General features: G+C 46.2%; 1 protein-coding gene across 5 annotated transcripts in view; it reads right to left on the reverse strand.

The window, feature by feature from the left end:
• Positions 1 to 2,174: 2,174 nt before the first annotated feature.
• The window catches only part of SPDYC (speedy/RINGO cell cycle regulator family member C), a 41,502-nt gene continuing 26,923 nt past the window's right edge, over positions 2,175 to 16,753 (reverse strand). For 2 of the 5 annotated variants that reach the window (XM_049096941.1, XM_049096944.1), the window contains exons 2-9: positions 8,511 to 8,676; positions 5,103 to 5,498; positions 4,169 to 4,350; positions 3,842 to 3,900; positions 3,297 to 3,382; positions 3,024 to 3,195; positions 2,599 to 2,941; positions 2,175 to 2,406 (exon numbers count right to left, since the gene is read on the reverse strand). In XM_049096941.1, coding sequence (XP_048952898.1) covers positions 2,372 to 2,406; positions 2,599 to 2,941; positions 3,024 to 3,195; positions 3,297 to 3,382; positions 3,842 to 3,900; positions 4,169 to 4,310 — 837 coding nt within the window. In that variant the 5' untranslated portion in view covers positions 4,311 to 4,350; positions 5,103 to 5,498; positions 8,511 to 8,676 and the 3' untranslated portion in view covers positions 2,175 to 2,371. Of the gene's footprint in view, positions 2,407 to 2,598; positions 2,942 to 3,023; positions 3,196 to 3,296; positions 3,383 to 3,841; positions 3,901 to 4,168; positions 4,351 to 5,102; positions 5,499 to 8,510; positions 8,677 to 13,803; positions 13,919 to 16,753 lie in introns of those variants that run through there. The other 3 variants (XM_049096943.1, XM_049096945.1, XM_049096942.1) reach the window with 3 other exon arrangements.

Genomic DNA, 16,753 nt, shown 5'->3' on the forward strand with positions numbered 1-16,753 from the left:
GAATAAATAAATAAAACCTTTTTAAAAATAATAAAATAAAGGATACAACCCTGGGCCACCTGGATGGCTCATTCAGTTGAGCATCTGCTTTTGGCTCAGGTCATGATCTCAGCATCTTGGAATCAAGCGCTGTGCTGGGCTCCCTGCTCAGTGGAAAGTTTACTCCTCCCTCCCCCTGCTCTCTCTTTCTCTCTCAAATAAATATATACAATCTTAAAAAAATAATAAAGGATACAACTCTGAAACACCCAAAGAGAAGAAATGCATAAGACAAGGCATTGCAGGGAAGGGTGCAGAGCTCCAGTGCCCTCTCTAGGTGGGCCACCCTCCCAGCACATCTGTGTCCAGAAATACTCCAATCTCCAGGCCTCCTCTCCTCCCCAGAGGTGGTGGGGAAGCTGAAAGTCCCCACTCTTGACTGATCTTCCTAGTGACCAGACACCACTCTGAAGCTAAGTAGGGGACCCACCCTGAGTCACCTCATTAGCATAAAGTCAGGTGTGGCTTGAAGGGGCTCATTGTGAATAACAAAATTCACCCCTATGACTCAGAAGGGTTTTAGTAACTCTGTGCGGGGAACCAGGGACAAAGACCAAACACATATTTTTTTATCATACCGCATTTGGTTATGTATGCTTATATTCTTTCTCTGGAAGGACATAAACTATTAGTTTTATTGCTTCCAGGAAAGGTAGCCAGGGGTAGGAGGTGACTCTTGGTTCAAAACTTAAAATGTACACGTGAACATATTCCCTATTTGAAGAACAAATTAAAAATACTTTTAGCCCTTGTCTTGGCTTCTAATGTCTGCTATCTCCCAGCTTTTTTACTTCCATGCTTCTTGGGAGCCACTCATAGAGCATGCATAGGAAGGGTGCCCAGATTCCCCTCTCTGACCCATGTGGACTTCAGCTTCAGCTCCAGCCACTCCCCAAACACACCCTTCCCTCCAGACCATCCCTAGGCAGCCATTTCCTCTACCAGGAACACGCAGGCCTCACATCTGAGCTCTGTTCTTGAGATTGTTCTTTTCTTTTTTCAAGATTCTATTTATTTATTCATGAGAGAGAGAGAGGCAAAGACATAGGCAGAGGGAGAAGCAGGCTCCATGCAGGGAGCCTGATGTGGGACTTGATCCCGGGTCTCTAGGATCATGCCCTGGGCTGAAGGCAGCGCTAAACCCCTGACTCACCCAGGCTGCCCGAGACTGTTGTAAACACTTCTAGGATTAATGCATTCGAATCTCACAACACCCAATTTAAGTATAATATCCATTTTGTGGATGACGCTATGGCGATTAAGTAATATGACAAGGTCACATAGAAACCTAGAAGTTAGATAGAAGCTGTCTGGCATCAGAGACCAAGTCTAATCTATTCCTCTGGAATAATCTTCTAGAATAGCCTACCTCATGACTTCTGCCCCTCCATGGGCAAACTTGACATTGGTCAAGGCCCAGCTCTAATGCCACCTCCTCTGGAAAGCCTTCTCTGCTCCCTCATTGACAAATTTCCTCTTGGGGACAGGGGACAAGTATTATAATAATTGCATTATATTTTATTGCAGCCCAGCGAAGGGACCAGGTCTTATTCCTAAGCAGACCTGGCCCTTGCAGGTATGTCTAGGCTAACTCTAGGGGGCTTCACCATTTAAGCTTTTTTTGTCCTAGAGGTTCCAGGGCCTCTTGTAAGGGCTGCATATACTTTTTCTCATTCAACTTCATCCACACTGTGTAGATTTCATCATTTATGGGTGACATTATAGAGGGGAAACATATAGAGGCCCAGTGAAATAGCAGTTCAGGATGACTGGTCATCAATGGAAAGGGGTCATCAATGGAAAGGGGAATTGTTATTACAGAGCCCGTGCTCACGAGTCTCAATCACTGGTACCTAAACCCGGCAGGATTCCCTCTCCAGGGATCCCTGGGTGGCACAATGGTTTGGCATCTGCCTTTGGCCCAGGGCGCGATCCTGGAGACCCGGGATCGAATCCCACGTCGGGCTCCCGGTGCATGGAGCCTGCTTCTCCCTCTGCCTATGTCTCTGCCTCTCTCTCTCTCTCTCTCTGTGACTATCATAAATAAATAAAAATTAAAAAAAAAAAAAAAAAAAAGGATTCCCTCTCCAATTTCGTCCCTACCCCGACCCTGGGTCAAGGAGCCAGGCCAGGGCCTAAGCACAGTTGGTGTCCTATAGACACGAGTTTATTAGAGGGGCCAGGGTCAGAGTGCATACAGTTGGGAGGAGGTGACAGGGGACCTGGGCAGCACTGCCAGCCTGAAGCCAATAAGACAGAAGGCCAGGGGGCCACAGCCAGTGGGGCTTAGGTCAGCAGGCAAGGAGGTGGGCTGCTCTTCACTCTGCACATGTCAGTGCCCAGGGCATGGTGGAGGCTTCGGGAGGACTAGAGAGAAAGGACAAAGAGAGGCTCAGAGAGGACACTTAGCAAAAGCAAACAAGTAGGAGTTGGCAAAGGTGGGACAGGTGCCCAGGCCTGCTGGACCCCAGGCCCTATGCCCCTCCTTCCCATTCTGTCAAGCCCCACACCCACCTCCCAGGCTCCTAAGCCCACCCCCAGCTGCTGTCCCCAACTCACTATAGAGAGTGTAGGTGCCTGGCTCTAGTTGCAGTTGGGGGGGCAGGATGATGAGGAAGCCCCCCCCCAAGGGGTCTCCAGCCACCGAAAGACAAGCTTGCGGGTCAGGGCAGTGTCGCTCAGGGTTTGGGGAAGGACACTTGAACAAGACAGGCAAGGGGTGGGGCTGGTGGCTGCAGTGGCTGGGGGAAGAGGGCAAACTACAGAGGGAACAGGCAGGTGGTGAGAGGCCGGGGCCCCCGGGGAGGGCAACTCGGGGTTTTGTGCAGCCCCTCTGAGCCCCACCGTGGTGGGGACGCCGCTCTCGAGTCCAGGCCCAGTGGGACGGCTCCTTGGCCATGACCTGGCATGAGTAGAGTACACAGTAAGTGGGGGTGGGAAGTCCAACCTTGTTTCCCCAACCCGGGTTGATGGTAGGGCCTCACCTCCTCACAGCACTGGCGGCTCACCATGGCCCGGAAGCCCATCCGGGCCCACAGCTTATCCCTTTGATGTAGGAAGTCTGCTACCCGACAACGCCAATCTTTTCCCAGGGCCCACAGGAAAATCACACATTTAGGGTCCTCAAGATCCTCCTCCATGTCGTTTGCAAGAAACCTAGTCATGGAGACAGCAGGCAGAGAGCAGAGGCCATAAGCACCTGCACTGCCCCATCCTACAACTCCTTATGAATGTCCCCACCACCCAGGGCCACTCACAGGGCCAAGAACAAGTTGCTATGGGTGTACTCGCTGAGCTTCAGGTTGGCACGCCGAAAGTAGACCAGCACCATGGCCAGGAGATACTGCAGACACAGAAAGGGGGAGAGGTTACAGTGAGGCCTGCAGGAGAGGGGACTGTGCCAGGCCCATTTACACCCAAGGAAGCCGCGGTGTGGGTCAGAAAACCCAGGGGAAGTGGTCAGGTAAAAACAGACTTAAAAGAGAGATGCTCAGGACTCCTGGGTGGCTCAGTGTTTGAGCATCTGCCTTTGGCTCAGGTCGTGATCCCAGGGTCCTGGGATTAAGTCCTGCATCAGGCTCCCCATAGGAAGCCTGCTTCTCCCTCTGCCTATGTCTCTGCCTCTCTCAGTGACTCTCATGAATAAATATATAAAATCTTAAAAAAAAAAAAAGAAAAAGAAAAAGAAAAAGAAATGCTCCCAGTACCAGACCAGGAGGCCCAGTGAAATAGCAGCATTCAAGCTCCACTAATTCAGACCGCCCCAGGTGACTCCCAGCCTCTGTTCCCAGTGTCACCTCACCTTATCCGAAATCTGGAAACAGGGATCTCTGGAAAGGAATTCCTGGAGGAAACTGTGCTCTGGAGTAGAGAAGAGGAATGGTGGACTGGGGTTACCACCAGCCCCCACGAGACAAGAGTGGCATCAGAGTTCCAAAGCTCAAACCTCCACTGAACCCACATTCTGACAGGACCCCTCCCCTCCCCTTGCCAAACTGGAGTCACCTGAGAAGGGAAGGGACAGAGATTGCTGATACTTGCATGGCGGGTGAATGTCCCCCCCACCTTCACTTCAGTTTCACACTTGGTCCTCACAGATGCTTCCACGCCAGTCCCTGAGTGAACTCACCCAGAAGGTTGAGAAAAGCCTGGAGCTCCTGGTGCCGGCGTGGATGAACAGACCCACTACCCCCACCTTGATGGCTCCAGCCCCCCAGCTTCACCTGGGTGGCAACCACTGGGAAAGTGGCAAAGTCTTGAGCGTCACTCATCTCCTAGGGGATGGGGACGGGTGGGGTGGGGCAGGATGGCCTGTAGAGAAAGTAGCCTCAGGATTAGCACCTACCCCCTCGCTCCCCACAAATCAAGGGGGTTTTTGAGGCTGGCCTGACAAAAGACCTCCAGGAAGTGGTGAGATGAGCATGGAGACTTGGGAGGGTGGGAGTGCAGTGCTCGGAGCAGACTAGAAATGGGCATACGTGTGGGGTGAGGAGACCAGAGAAGCAGCAGAATTCCTGGAGGCTGCAGCTCCCCCCACCCCATCCTGGGGCCCCAGGCCAAGCTGGAGAGTAAGCATAGCAGCAACAGCCACCACTGAGGGCTTCCTAAGTGCCTGGAGCTGTGCTCAATTCTTTGAGGGCATTATCTCACTTCATCCGGGTAGGTGGGTATAGGCCAATACTCATTTTGCAAACCCCGAAGCTGAAGCGTGTCAGTCTCACGGCCACTTAAAGGTTGGGCCTGCCTGACCTCCAAGAGCCAGAGTTTAATTGCTCCTCTTGCCCCCCAACTCCCAAATACCCCCTCACCCCACACCCAAGCGGCACACTTGGAAGGACCACCAACCCTCCTTCATGGAGAGGAAGCTGAGGCCCAGAGTGGGGATGTTATTAGACAAATGCCGGATTTAGAGTAAGGTTAGGTGGGGCCACCTTACCCTTTGCAAGCTACGGAAAGAGATGCCAACTACGGGGCTCAGAAGTTGCTGCTCAGCATCCTGCGGCCAACCTGGGGGCCTCCACCTACGCTCCCACAGACGCCCACCCTCCTCCAAAGTGTCTTACCTGAGCTAGGGGACGACCTACAGCGCAACTCCCCCGCGCTGGAGGGACTGCGCTTATATAGCCATGGCGCTGCCCCGCCCCCTCGCCCTTCACCAATCAGCGCCCTTTCCGGGAAGGGGGTGGGGCTTTGCGCCCTCTCCGCTCCCCCAGGTAGGAGCTTCTCCAAAGCTGCATCATCTGCAAGAGGGATAAAGCAGGCCGGAGGGACCCCAGGGCCTGAATGATGACACCGCCCGGGCCCCTCCCCACTTCCTCACAAAGGTGGAGCCAAGGTTGCGGGCCGGAAACGAGCCCTGGGCCCGATTCACCGGATTCACCGGATTCACCACCAGGGCCTTGGTGGGGCAGGGTCATTGGCAGTGTCTGTGTTTGTTTAGGATCCAGGAACCTCAAAACCTAGGAGCCGGAGAGGAGAGTGTCTTGGCATGAGAAATCCCAGAGTCTGCATCCCCCTCCCAAGATCCTTTAGCGGTAGGGGGAGCCTAGCCAGGGGCTCCAAGGTGGGAGACGGGGAGGCCTTTCCCAAAGACCACCAAGCCCCTTTCACTGCACCCCCCACCCCCCCACCCAACTCCCACCCTCAGCCCCAGCAGACCTTTCCGTCTTCACTGGCTCATTTACTCTGTCTACAATCCTATGGGACAGTCAGCACCTGCATTACTTTCCATATTTGACAGGTGACACTCTTCCCTCCTTTTTTTTTTTTTTTTTAATCGTGGCAAAATACACATAATGTACAATTTACTACCTTAGCCATTTTTAAGTTGATTATTTTTAAGTACATTCATATTGTTGTGCAACCATCGCTACCGTTCATCTCTGAAACTCTTCATCTTGCAAAACTTGGTGTCTAGGGGCACCTGGATGTCTCACTGGTTGAGCATCTGCCTTTGGCTCAGGTTGTGATCCCGGAGTCCTAGAATCGAGTCTGGCACCTGGCTCCCTGTGGGGAGTCTGCTTCTCCCTCTGCCTATGTCTCTGCCTCTCAGGAATAAATAAAATATTAAAAAAAAAAAAAAACCCTGGGTGTCTATAGCTATTAAATAGTCACTACCCATTTCCCCTCTTCTGGTGCAAAGCAACCAGCATTCTGCTTTCTGTGTCTGTGAATTCAGCTACTCTCGGGACCTCCTACAAGTGGAATCACACAGTAGTTGTCTTTTTTGTAATGGGCTTATTTCATTTAGTATGTCTTCAAGCTTTTTTTGTTTTAAAGATTTTATCTATTCATGAGAGACACAGAGAGAGGCACAGAGACACAGGCAGAGGGAGAAGCAGGCTCTATACAGGGAGCCCAATGCAGGACTTGATCCCAGGACTCGATTCAGGGACTCCAGGGTCACGCCCTGGGCCGAAGGCAGGTGCTAAACCGCTGAGCCACCCAGGAATTCCCATGTCTTCAAGGTTTATTCATCCCTAACATATGGCAGGATTTCCTTCCCTTTTGAAGGCCAAATAATATTCCATTCTGTGTAGAGACCACAGTTTGCTTATCCATTCATCCACTGATGAATCCATTGATGGACACCTAGGCTGTTTCCATATCTCGGCTATGGTGAATGAGGCAGCTATAAACAAGTATACAAATATCTCGAGATCTTGCTTTCACTTCTTTCAATTTCTTTTCTATACACCGAGAAGGGGAATTGCTGGGTCAGGGAGTAATTCTATGTTTAATTTTTTTGGGAAACACCAAACTGTTTTCTACAGTGATGGCCCCATTTCATGGTCCTGTAAACAGTGGGCAAGGGTTCTAACTTCTTCACATTATTGTCAACACTTGTGATTTTCTGTTTTGTTGATAGTAGCCATCCTAATGAGTGTGCAGTAATGACGGGTGACTTTTAAAATACATTTTTTGATAGAAATGGAGACCAGAAAGAAGTTGAATCACTTATGTTCCAAGTCCCACCACTGGTGACGACAGAAGTGGGCTCAAGTCACATGACCAACACATCTGCCCCACCCTCCCCACCCCCCAGTAGGTAGGTTTTGTGATTCTCATTGCCATTTTTCAGAGGGGACACTGAGGCTCAGGACCTCAACCTGCTGACATTTGAATGAAAGAAGAAGGAAATGTGGCTGAGCCAGGTGGGTGGTGAGCACGGAGCCAGGTTTGGAGACCAGGTCTGGGGAACCTAAGATGCAGACTCCTCCCTGTGGCCCAATTCATCTTCACTGGTTGGACACCCAGCAGCTGTGTCTGCTCCCAGTGTCAGGGCTTTGACTCTGGCTACCAGTGTAAATTTTCATTCCCTGGGACTGCCCCTCCTGCACTGTGCCCACCTCCCCATCCCTGTTGGTTTCTGAGTCCCTTAATCTCTTGATCTCTCTCTATTTCTCAATCTCCCCACATTTCTGGGTATCTGGGTATTTCTCAGAGTTTCTTGGTGTTTCTGGATCTCTCCAGGTCTCCAAGCCTCTAGACATATATAAAATCTCTTATATCTCTAGTCTTTTGGCATCTCTGGGTCTGTGGGTCTTTTTGGTGCTCTAGGTCTTTTTGGCTCTCTCAGGCTGTCTTTTCCTCTCTGGATCTCTCTCAGTCTCTGGGTCTCCCTGAATCTTTGTATCTCCCTCAGTCTCTGGGTCTCTATATGAATCTCTGAATCTCTTGGTCACTCTGGGCCTCTGGACGTCTTTCTATTTCTTGGTGCCTTAGAATCTCTAGGTTTCTGAGTCTCTATGAATGTCTGAATCTCGTCGTTTCTTGGTCTCTCGGTCTCTCTGGGTTTCATGCTCTCTTTGGGGCACCTCTCATGCTCCCTGAGGCTGCTGAGCCTTTCCCTGACTACTAGGTCTTCATCAGGCCACCCTGCTTGTATATGTGTATGTGTGGGGGGAGGGGTATATGTGTTTCCTTTTGTGTATTTTTTCTTGGCTTCCCCCAGAAAGGAAAGTGTGACCCCCATGGTCTCCACAGCAAACCCTCAAAACGTGTCACTAAAGAGTCTGTAATTGAATCAGCTCACATGTTCATGACTACCCTACAAAGTGGATAGTTAGTTGCTTCATTTTACCAAGGAGAACTACAACTAAACCACCGAGTTTGGGTGGTCTCTGAGAGGTTAAGTGACTCACAGTTAGCCACGCAGCTAGTGAGTGAAGGGCCACATTTTCAGCCTGGCTGTCTGGCCCAGGCCCCACGTTGAAGCGTAAGACAGGGAGCCTGGCTATTTGCTCTACTGCTGTTTCTGGACAGATCCTGACACACAGAGGGTATTCAGAACAAATGAATGAATGAATCCTGCAGACCAACTGTGTTGTGGACCTTTCCCCCTCAGTAAGTGAGTACAAAAAAATCTGTTGGGGGCTTCAGGCCCATTCCATCCATGCCAGCCTTGGGCTGCTACACTATATTTAAGAGAACTTTTTCATTTTTTATTTTGAAAGAATTTAGACTCTCACAGATGTCGCTTTAAAAAGTATGGAGCCTGGGTGTCTCAGTCGGTTTGCATCCAACTCTTCATTCCAACCTGGGTCATGATCTCAGAGTCATGAGATTGAGCCCCGCATGGAGACTGCTTAGGATTCTCTCTCTTCCCTCCGTCTCTCCCCAACTCCTGGTGCCTCTCTGAAAAAAGGGAAGTATGGAAAGTTTTTGTGTCCCTTTCGCCCAGCTTCCCCCAATGGTAACATCTTACATAATCAGAGAACAGTTAGAACCAGGAAATTGACATTGGTACAACATCACTATGATTTCATCAGTTTTCACAAGCACTCACTTTTTTTTTTTTTTTTTGGTGTCTAGTTCTATAATGTCATTATACACATGGATTGACATATCTACCATTTCAAGCAGGATACACAACTATTCCATCACCCAAAGCAACTCCCTCATGACTCCTTTAGAATCACACCCTCCTTCCCACCCCACCCCCCGCCTCTGGCAACCATTCATCTGTGCTCTGTCTCTATAATTTATCACATTAAGAACATTACATAATTGGAATTGTACTGTATGTTACCTTCTGAGGCTGGCTTTTTCACCCAACATAATGCCCTTGAGACCCATCCAGGTTGTTGCATGTATCAATGGTTCTTTCCTTTTTATCACCACATATTTTTATTACCACGTAGTATTCCACGGTATGGAATAGGTTGTCTCCAGTATGAGCTATTTCTAACAAAGCTACTACGAACATTTGTATACAGGTTTTTACATGGACATAATTTTTTTTCTCTAGGATAAACACCTAGGAGGAATCAGATGGTAAATGTATAAGAGACTGGAAAACTGTTTTTCAGAGTGGCTATTTTTCAGAGACAATTTTAGTATTGTCAGTATTCTTTATTTTAGTCCTATGGTTTATTTTCTTTTTTTTCACCCCTTCCTAGCTATTTCTACCTACAAGTGAATATAGACCTTCTCTACCATTTTTAAAAATTATTCTGACACCATCTACACATAAACTTTTGATAATTGGATTTCGTTTTTTTATGGTGAAAATATTGCATTTAGATTTATAGCCGACTAGACTCCGTTTAGATTATCCTAATTTTGTTGGCCACATCCAAAGCATGATAGGAGCCAGTCGAACATATGCTTTCTCCTCTCCATCAGGCCTGATTAAGGTGTTGACCTTGGCCACATCAATGTCATAGAGCTTCTTCACAGCCTGTTTGATCTGGTGCTTATTGGCCTTGACATTCACAATGAACACAAGTGTGTTGTTGTCTTCTATTTTCTTCACGGCTGACTCAGTAGTCAGGGGGAACTTGATGATGGCATAGTGATCAAGCTTGTTTCTCCTGGGGGCGCTCTTTCGAGGATATTTGGGCTGCCTCCGGAGATGCAGGGTCTTGGGTTGTTGGAATGTAGGTGATGTATGGATCTTTTTTTGTGTGACTGTTCACGTCTTTTAGCACTGCTTTCTTAGCTTTCAAAGCCTTTGCTTTGGCTTCAGCTTTGGGAGGGGCAGGGGCTTCCTTCTTCTCCTTCGCTCTTCCTTCTCCTTCTCCCTCTGCCTGTGTCTGCAATCCCTTTGTGAAAGGGATTCGATAATTGGATTTCTAAGCAACAAATTTTAATTAAACAATCTTTACTGGAATTCTTTGTGTAATGTGTTATATACTTCTGTGTCTAACTATATTTATTTTTTTGGTTTCCTTAGTCGTGTGGTTTTAATTTGCATTTCCCTAATGGCTAACAATATTGAACATGTCTTCACATGCTCATTTTCAGTTGTGGAGTGTTATTATTGTCCCCCTACTCCTGCAAAAGATATATTAGTCACCCCTCCCTCCACCATTTCCTGTGAATGTGAGGTCATTTGGAAATAGGATCTCTGCAGATGTAATCAAGTAAAGATGAGGTCATACTTGATTAGGGTAAATCCTAGTCCAATATGACTGTTGTCCTTAGAAGGGAAGAGACACAGAGACAGACACATAGAGGAGAATACCCAGTGAAGACAAACACGCAGTGCCCCTGGGTGGCTCACTCAGTTAAACATCTGACTCTTGGCTTTAGTTCAGGTCATGATCTCAGGGTTGTGAGTTTGAGCCCCATGTCTTGCTTTCCACTCAGTGGGGAGTCTGCTGGGGATTCTCTCTCTCCCCACTCCGCATCGTGCGCATGCTCACATGCATGCACTCTTTCATAAATAAATAAATAAATAAATAAATAAATAAATAAATAAATAAATAAATAAATAAATAAATAAGACACCCAGAGGGAAGATAGCCGTGTAACATCAGAGGCGGAGATTGGAGTGTTGTAGCTGCAAGCCAAGGAACATCAGGGATTGCCTGCACCCTTCAAAGAGGCAGCATGGCCGCACTAACACCTTGATTTTGGACTCCCAGCCTCCAGCACCTAGAGAGAAAGAGGCTTTCTCTTTGAAGCCCTCCAGTTCGTGGTACTTTGTTACTTGGCAGCCCTAGGACATGCATACGTTTTGCATCCGGGGGTCTTCTCTGGAGAAAGTCTGTTGCCTCTTTGTTAATTAGATCATTAGTTTTCTTACTGTTAGGTTTAGAGAGTTCTTTACATAGCCTAGATACAAGCTTTTGTCAGATGTATGATTGGTAAATATTTTCTCCCAAGCTATAGCTCATCTTTTCACTCTGTTAACATTGTCTTTCACAGAGTCTTCCATTTGGATGATGTTCAATCATCAGTTATTGTTAATAGATTGGGGGATTTCAAAGGTCAGGATTCTCCCATTCAAGGGCTTCAAGATGCCCCAGAGAGAGACAAAAGCCAGAGAGGAGAGAGGCAGCCAAAGGCCGACCGCTCTAGAAGAAGCCAGAAGCTGGCGGCTGAAAGCTGCCCTGGTTGGCTGTGTAGGAGGCAGCGCATTATCTGCCCCCCACCCCCAATCTGTTCCTTCCTCCGGTTCCCCATCTACTTACCAGTAGTTGCTCTAAATTAACATAGCAATGACAGAAAAGTAGGAATCATTGTTTTTAAGTAAATTTGTTATTGCAGCGCAGCAGCCACATAGAGAAGTACAGAGAACAGAAATGAGTGATGTGATGAATTTTCAGAACACACCTGTGTGGTCAGGGGCCCCACGTGCCCTGCCCAGTCTCTAATCCCCCCACCACCACCACCTCCCCCCACAGGCTAATCACTATTCTGGATTCTATCCTCATAGGTTAGTTTTGCCTGTTTTTAACTTTATGTAAATAGGAAGCACAGAGTAGGTTTGCTTTGGGATAAGATTCATCATCCTCCTTCTTCATTCCCCTTGCTGGACCCTGTTCTCTTGGGGAAGAATTTGGAAGTATTTTTACTTTCTTTCACACCCCCAATATCCAATTCATCACTAAATCTTGGGGACTCTAGCTTAAAAATCTCTCCCTAGTTCATGCTCCCCTCTCCCCCACTGCCTCCCTGGCCATCCCTCCTGCCTGACTCCACCAGTGGTCTGCTGAATGGTCTCTGCCTTTCTGTGCTCTTGGCCCTCTCTAGAGCTGCAGTGATCTTTATTAAATAGTCCTTTTGGGGCACCTGGGTGGCTCAGTTCAGCTCAGGTTATGATCCTGGTGTCCTGGGATCGAGTCCCACATCAGGCTCCCCACAGGGAGCCTGCTTCTCCCTCTGCCTGTGTCTCTGCCTCTCTACGTGTCTCTTATGAACAAATAAATAAAATCTTAAAAAAAATTAAAAATAAAAATAGTTCTTTTAATAAAATACAAACTTTCCCTTAACTGTGGTACCTTTGTGATCACTGATCCCATTGTCCCGCAATCCTCTCTCTTCCTTGTTACTGCCCACTAGGTCAATACCTTCAGATCGGGAAACTTGTCTGTCCCCAGATTTCCAGCCATGACTCAGAGCCTACTGTGTAAGCACTCTGCTCACATTTACTGGATTAATGGATGGTTCACCAGGCCCTACACCATCCGGTCTTGCTCCAATCTCCAACCACACCCCTGGCCCTGCCCTTGGGCCATTCTCCAGCCAGACCAGCTTCTTTCTGTTCTTCTGTCAACTACGTCCTCCACTCCTTGCCCCAGGGCCTTTATACATGCTAGTCCCTCCCCAAAAAGACAGGTGTCTTTCCTCTGGGACAACTCTACTCCCTACCCCATTTTATACTTTCCTGGGTGGCTTGCTTCAGTTAATGGAATCTGAGCATAAATGCTTTATATGCCACATCTAAGCAGAAGCTGTAAGAGCCCCAAGGAGGGCTCTTGCTCTTTCTTTTCCATCTGCACCGGGTGCCCTCCCTAGCCTGGAGTCTGGAATAAAGGAGACAGGAAACAGATCCAGAGCTAACCTGTAAATGGCAAATAATGTGAGCAAGAGATAAACTTTTGTTTTTGAAAGCCACTGAGATTTTGGAGTTGCTTATTATTGTATTGGATCTCTATTTGCTGCTGTGACAAGTTGCCACAAATGTAGTGGCTTTAAACAATACAAATTTATTATCTTACAGTTCTGGAGGTCAGAAGTCACTCTGCTAAAGTCAAGGTGACAGTAAGGTTGCATCCCGTGTGGAAGCAGCCTGCATTCCTTGATTTATGGCCTCCCCCTTCTATCTTCACAGATAACAGCACAGTGTATTTAAATCTCTAACTCTGACCCCACTTCTACTTGTAAGGACCCTTATGATTACATTGGGCCCACCTGGATGATCCAGAGTAATCTCTCCATCTCAAGATCCTAGACTTAATCATATCTGCAAAGTACCCTTTGCCATGTGAAGTTCACAGTCTCCAGGAATTGGGATGTGGACATCTTTGAGAAGTCATTATTCTGCCCACTACATTTATCACAGCATAATTTATGCTATGCTAACGAATCTACTATTTATAAAACCATATATTAGCACTGCATGCTATTTATAAAAGATACACATAAAACAGAAGGATATAGGGGTGCCTGGGTGCCTTAGTCAGTTGGGCTGCCGACTCTTGATTTCTTTTTGGTTCAGGTCATGATCTCAGGGCCATGAAATCAAGCCCCTCTGCCCCTTCCCCCATTGGTCCTGTGCTGTCTCTCTCTCTCTCAAAAAAAAAAGGATATAAAAAATTTGGAAGTACAAGGCAAGGATAGAGAAAAAATAAGGCAAATGCTAAAAGAAAGCTGAAATAGCTATATTAGTATCAGAAAAAAAAATCCATGTTAAAAGCATTACTAGACAGGGTCTTACGTAATGATTTTTAAAATATATAGCAATTTAAAATGTATTTATTATTAAAAATAAAGTCCATGGGGTGTCTGGGGCTCAGTTGGTGAAGCATCTACCTTGGGCTCAGGTCATGGTCCTGGGGTCCTGGGATCAAGCCCCGTGTCAGGCTCCCTGCTCAGTGGGGAGACTGCTTCTTCCTCTCCCTCTACCCCTCGTCTCACTGGCTCATTCTCTCTGTCTCAAATAAATAAATAAAAATATTTAGAAAAAATCTTTTTTTAAAAGATTTTATTTATTTTTTTTAAGATTTTATTTATTTATTCGAGAGAGAGAGAGAGAGAGAGAGAGGCAGAGACACAGGCAGAGGGAGAAGCAGGCTCCATGCAGGGAGCCGGATGTGGGACTTGATCCCAGGTCTCCAGGATCCCAGGCTGAAGGTGGCGCTAAACCGCTGAGCCACCGGGCTGCCCTTGAAAAAATCTTTGAACAAAAAAAGTCCATAAGCAATAAAGATATGTAAATATATACATATACATAGGTAGGTAGAACCACAAGGAAAAATAAATAGCAATAAAGCAATAAAAATATGTCAATGGATACTACATATATGGATAGAACCACAAGGAAAAACAGACAAATCACAGTTGTAGATCTGATGGCACATGCAGGAAAAAAATTGCCAAAGGTATAAAAGACGTGAAGAATGTGGTTAATGAACTTGACCTAGTGGATAAATACAGAGCATTGGACCTAAATGCAGAAAAACGTGCACAGAACATTTTCCAATAAATGGATTAAATTCTCAACCATAATGCAACTCAACTAATTTCAGAATATTAAAATAATTGTATTTTTTTTACCGCAATGCAATTAAGTTAAACATCACCAACAAACAGATAAATAGAAAGGGGGAGGGAGTATGTATTTGGAAACTAAGAAATATTTGATGAAATTTCTGGGCTAAGGAAAAAGAAAACACAACAAAAGTTAGAAAATAAATAGATTTGTGTTGTTTTAGATTGCAAGTCATGGTCAAAATATCATCTATCCAAATTAGAGAACAAGTAATAATTCTGAGACAGAAATTTATGACCTCGAATGCAAATATTAGGAACTAAGAAAGGGTAAAACCTAATGAGGGGTGCCTGGGTGGATCAGTTGGTTAAGCAACCGTATCTATTTGCTTTATTTATTTGAGAGAGAGCATGTGAGGGGAGAGGCAGAGGGAGAGGGAGAATCTTAAGCCCAGTCTGTGCTGCCCTGGAGTCCATCCCCCACCCATTCCGGCATCCAACCCAGGACCCTGAAGATCAAGACCTGAGCCGAAATCAAAGGTGAGCTGCGTAACCAACTGAGCCACCCAGGTGCCCCAATAAATAAGCCTTAAAAAAAATTTTTTTAAAGCTAATGAACAAAACCCTGAGTTAGAAAGTTACAAAACAAGAGCCGGGAGTCTCTCCGTTAGCTGAGGACCAGAGCAGCTGCCTGGGACCCCATTTCTCAATGTTTCCTCTCAAAACAAATCAGAATAAGAAGAGTGGGACTGACACTGCTGAAACCACAGCCTCAATGTAACTTAAAAGTAGAGTGTCCAATCTTCAAAATAACTAAATAAAAACAAAGCACACCAACTCACCCCGCCCACTAGCAGGCTTTGTGCCCAGAAAAACAGGAGGGGGCGGGGGCTGGCAGCTGGGCTCAAAGTGGATTTAGAACCTCCGTGGGAAAGACCTTCCATAACCTGAAAATACTAGGAGAATGTCTGAGGAGTTCAGAGCTTGCACCACAGGCAAGGTAAGTTCCTTGTGAGTAGGATATGAGGCATCAGTCTTTAGAATGCATAGGTTCTGGGGTGCCTGGCTAGCTCAGTCCCTGGAACATGTGACTCTTGATCCTCAGGTCATGAATTCAAGCCCCTTCTTGAGCACAGAGCTTACTTAAATAAAATAAAATATAAAATAAAACACATAGGTTCTGGAAGAAGAAAAAAGGCCAAAATTAGCAAGAGGTGTCCTTGAGCAATTGAGTAGTGGAGGGGGCAAAAAACAGAAGAAGAAAATTTAGGATCTTACAACACAAAAAAGAAAGAAACAAATTGGAAGCCTCCAACCCTTCCCCCACCAAACAAACAAATGAAAATCCACTAAACTGTGGACTTTGCTCTATTGGTATAAGTGTGCTATTGAACTAGAAATCTTGTAAAACACCCAATACCACAAAAATGAAAAAAGATTATTAGCAGATCTGTATGGAGCTATTATTAAAACCAAAAGGTTTGGGGGGCTCCTTGCCTGACTCAGTTGGTAGATCATGCAACTGTATATCTCAGGGTCATGAATTCAAGTCCCACGTTTTGCGTGGAGCCTACTAACTACAAAAATATGTACATACATACATATCCGCCCTACCAAAAATCAGAAAATAAAACACATCAACTGAAGAAGTCTCCTACTGAAAAAACAACCATGAATCCAAAGAAAAGTATCATTAAAATGAAAGAATGGAAAGAAATGAATATAATTCCCAGCTCAAAACTAGAGAAAGAGACACAAAGTAAACCCAAACAAAGCACAAATGGGGGCAGCCTGGGTGCCTCTACGGTTTAGCGCCGCCTTCAGCCCAGGGCCTGATCCTGGAGACCTGGGATCCAGCCCCACATCAGGCTCCCAGTGGGGAGCCTGCTTCTCCCTCTGCCTGTGTCTCTGCCTCTCTCTCTCTCTGTGTCTCTCATAAATAAATAAAATGGTAGAAGGGGAGGAGGGCGGGGAGTGGGAGTGAATGGGTGATGGCACTGGGGGTTATTCTGTATGTTAGTAAATTGAACACCAATAAAAAATAAATTAAAAAAAAAAGATAAAAAATAAATAAATAAATAAAATCTTAAAAAAAAAGCACAAATGGGAAAACAATTTAAAAAAATGAATAGACTAGAGAATAAAAATTAGACTTGGATTTTCGTAAAAATTAACAAACAAAAAGTATCAGCTCACTTATTTAAGAAAAGGGGGAGAGAAAACAAGTATAACAAATAAGAAATGACAAGAGGAAAACCATAGACCAAGAAAT

This window comes from Canis lupus, chromosome 18, assembly GCF_003254725.2.
Source record: "Canis lupus dingo isolate Sandy chromosome 18, ASM325472v2, whole genome shotgun sequence".
NCBI lineage: Eukaryota > Metazoa > Chordata > Mammalia > Carnivora > Canidae > Canis > Canis lupus.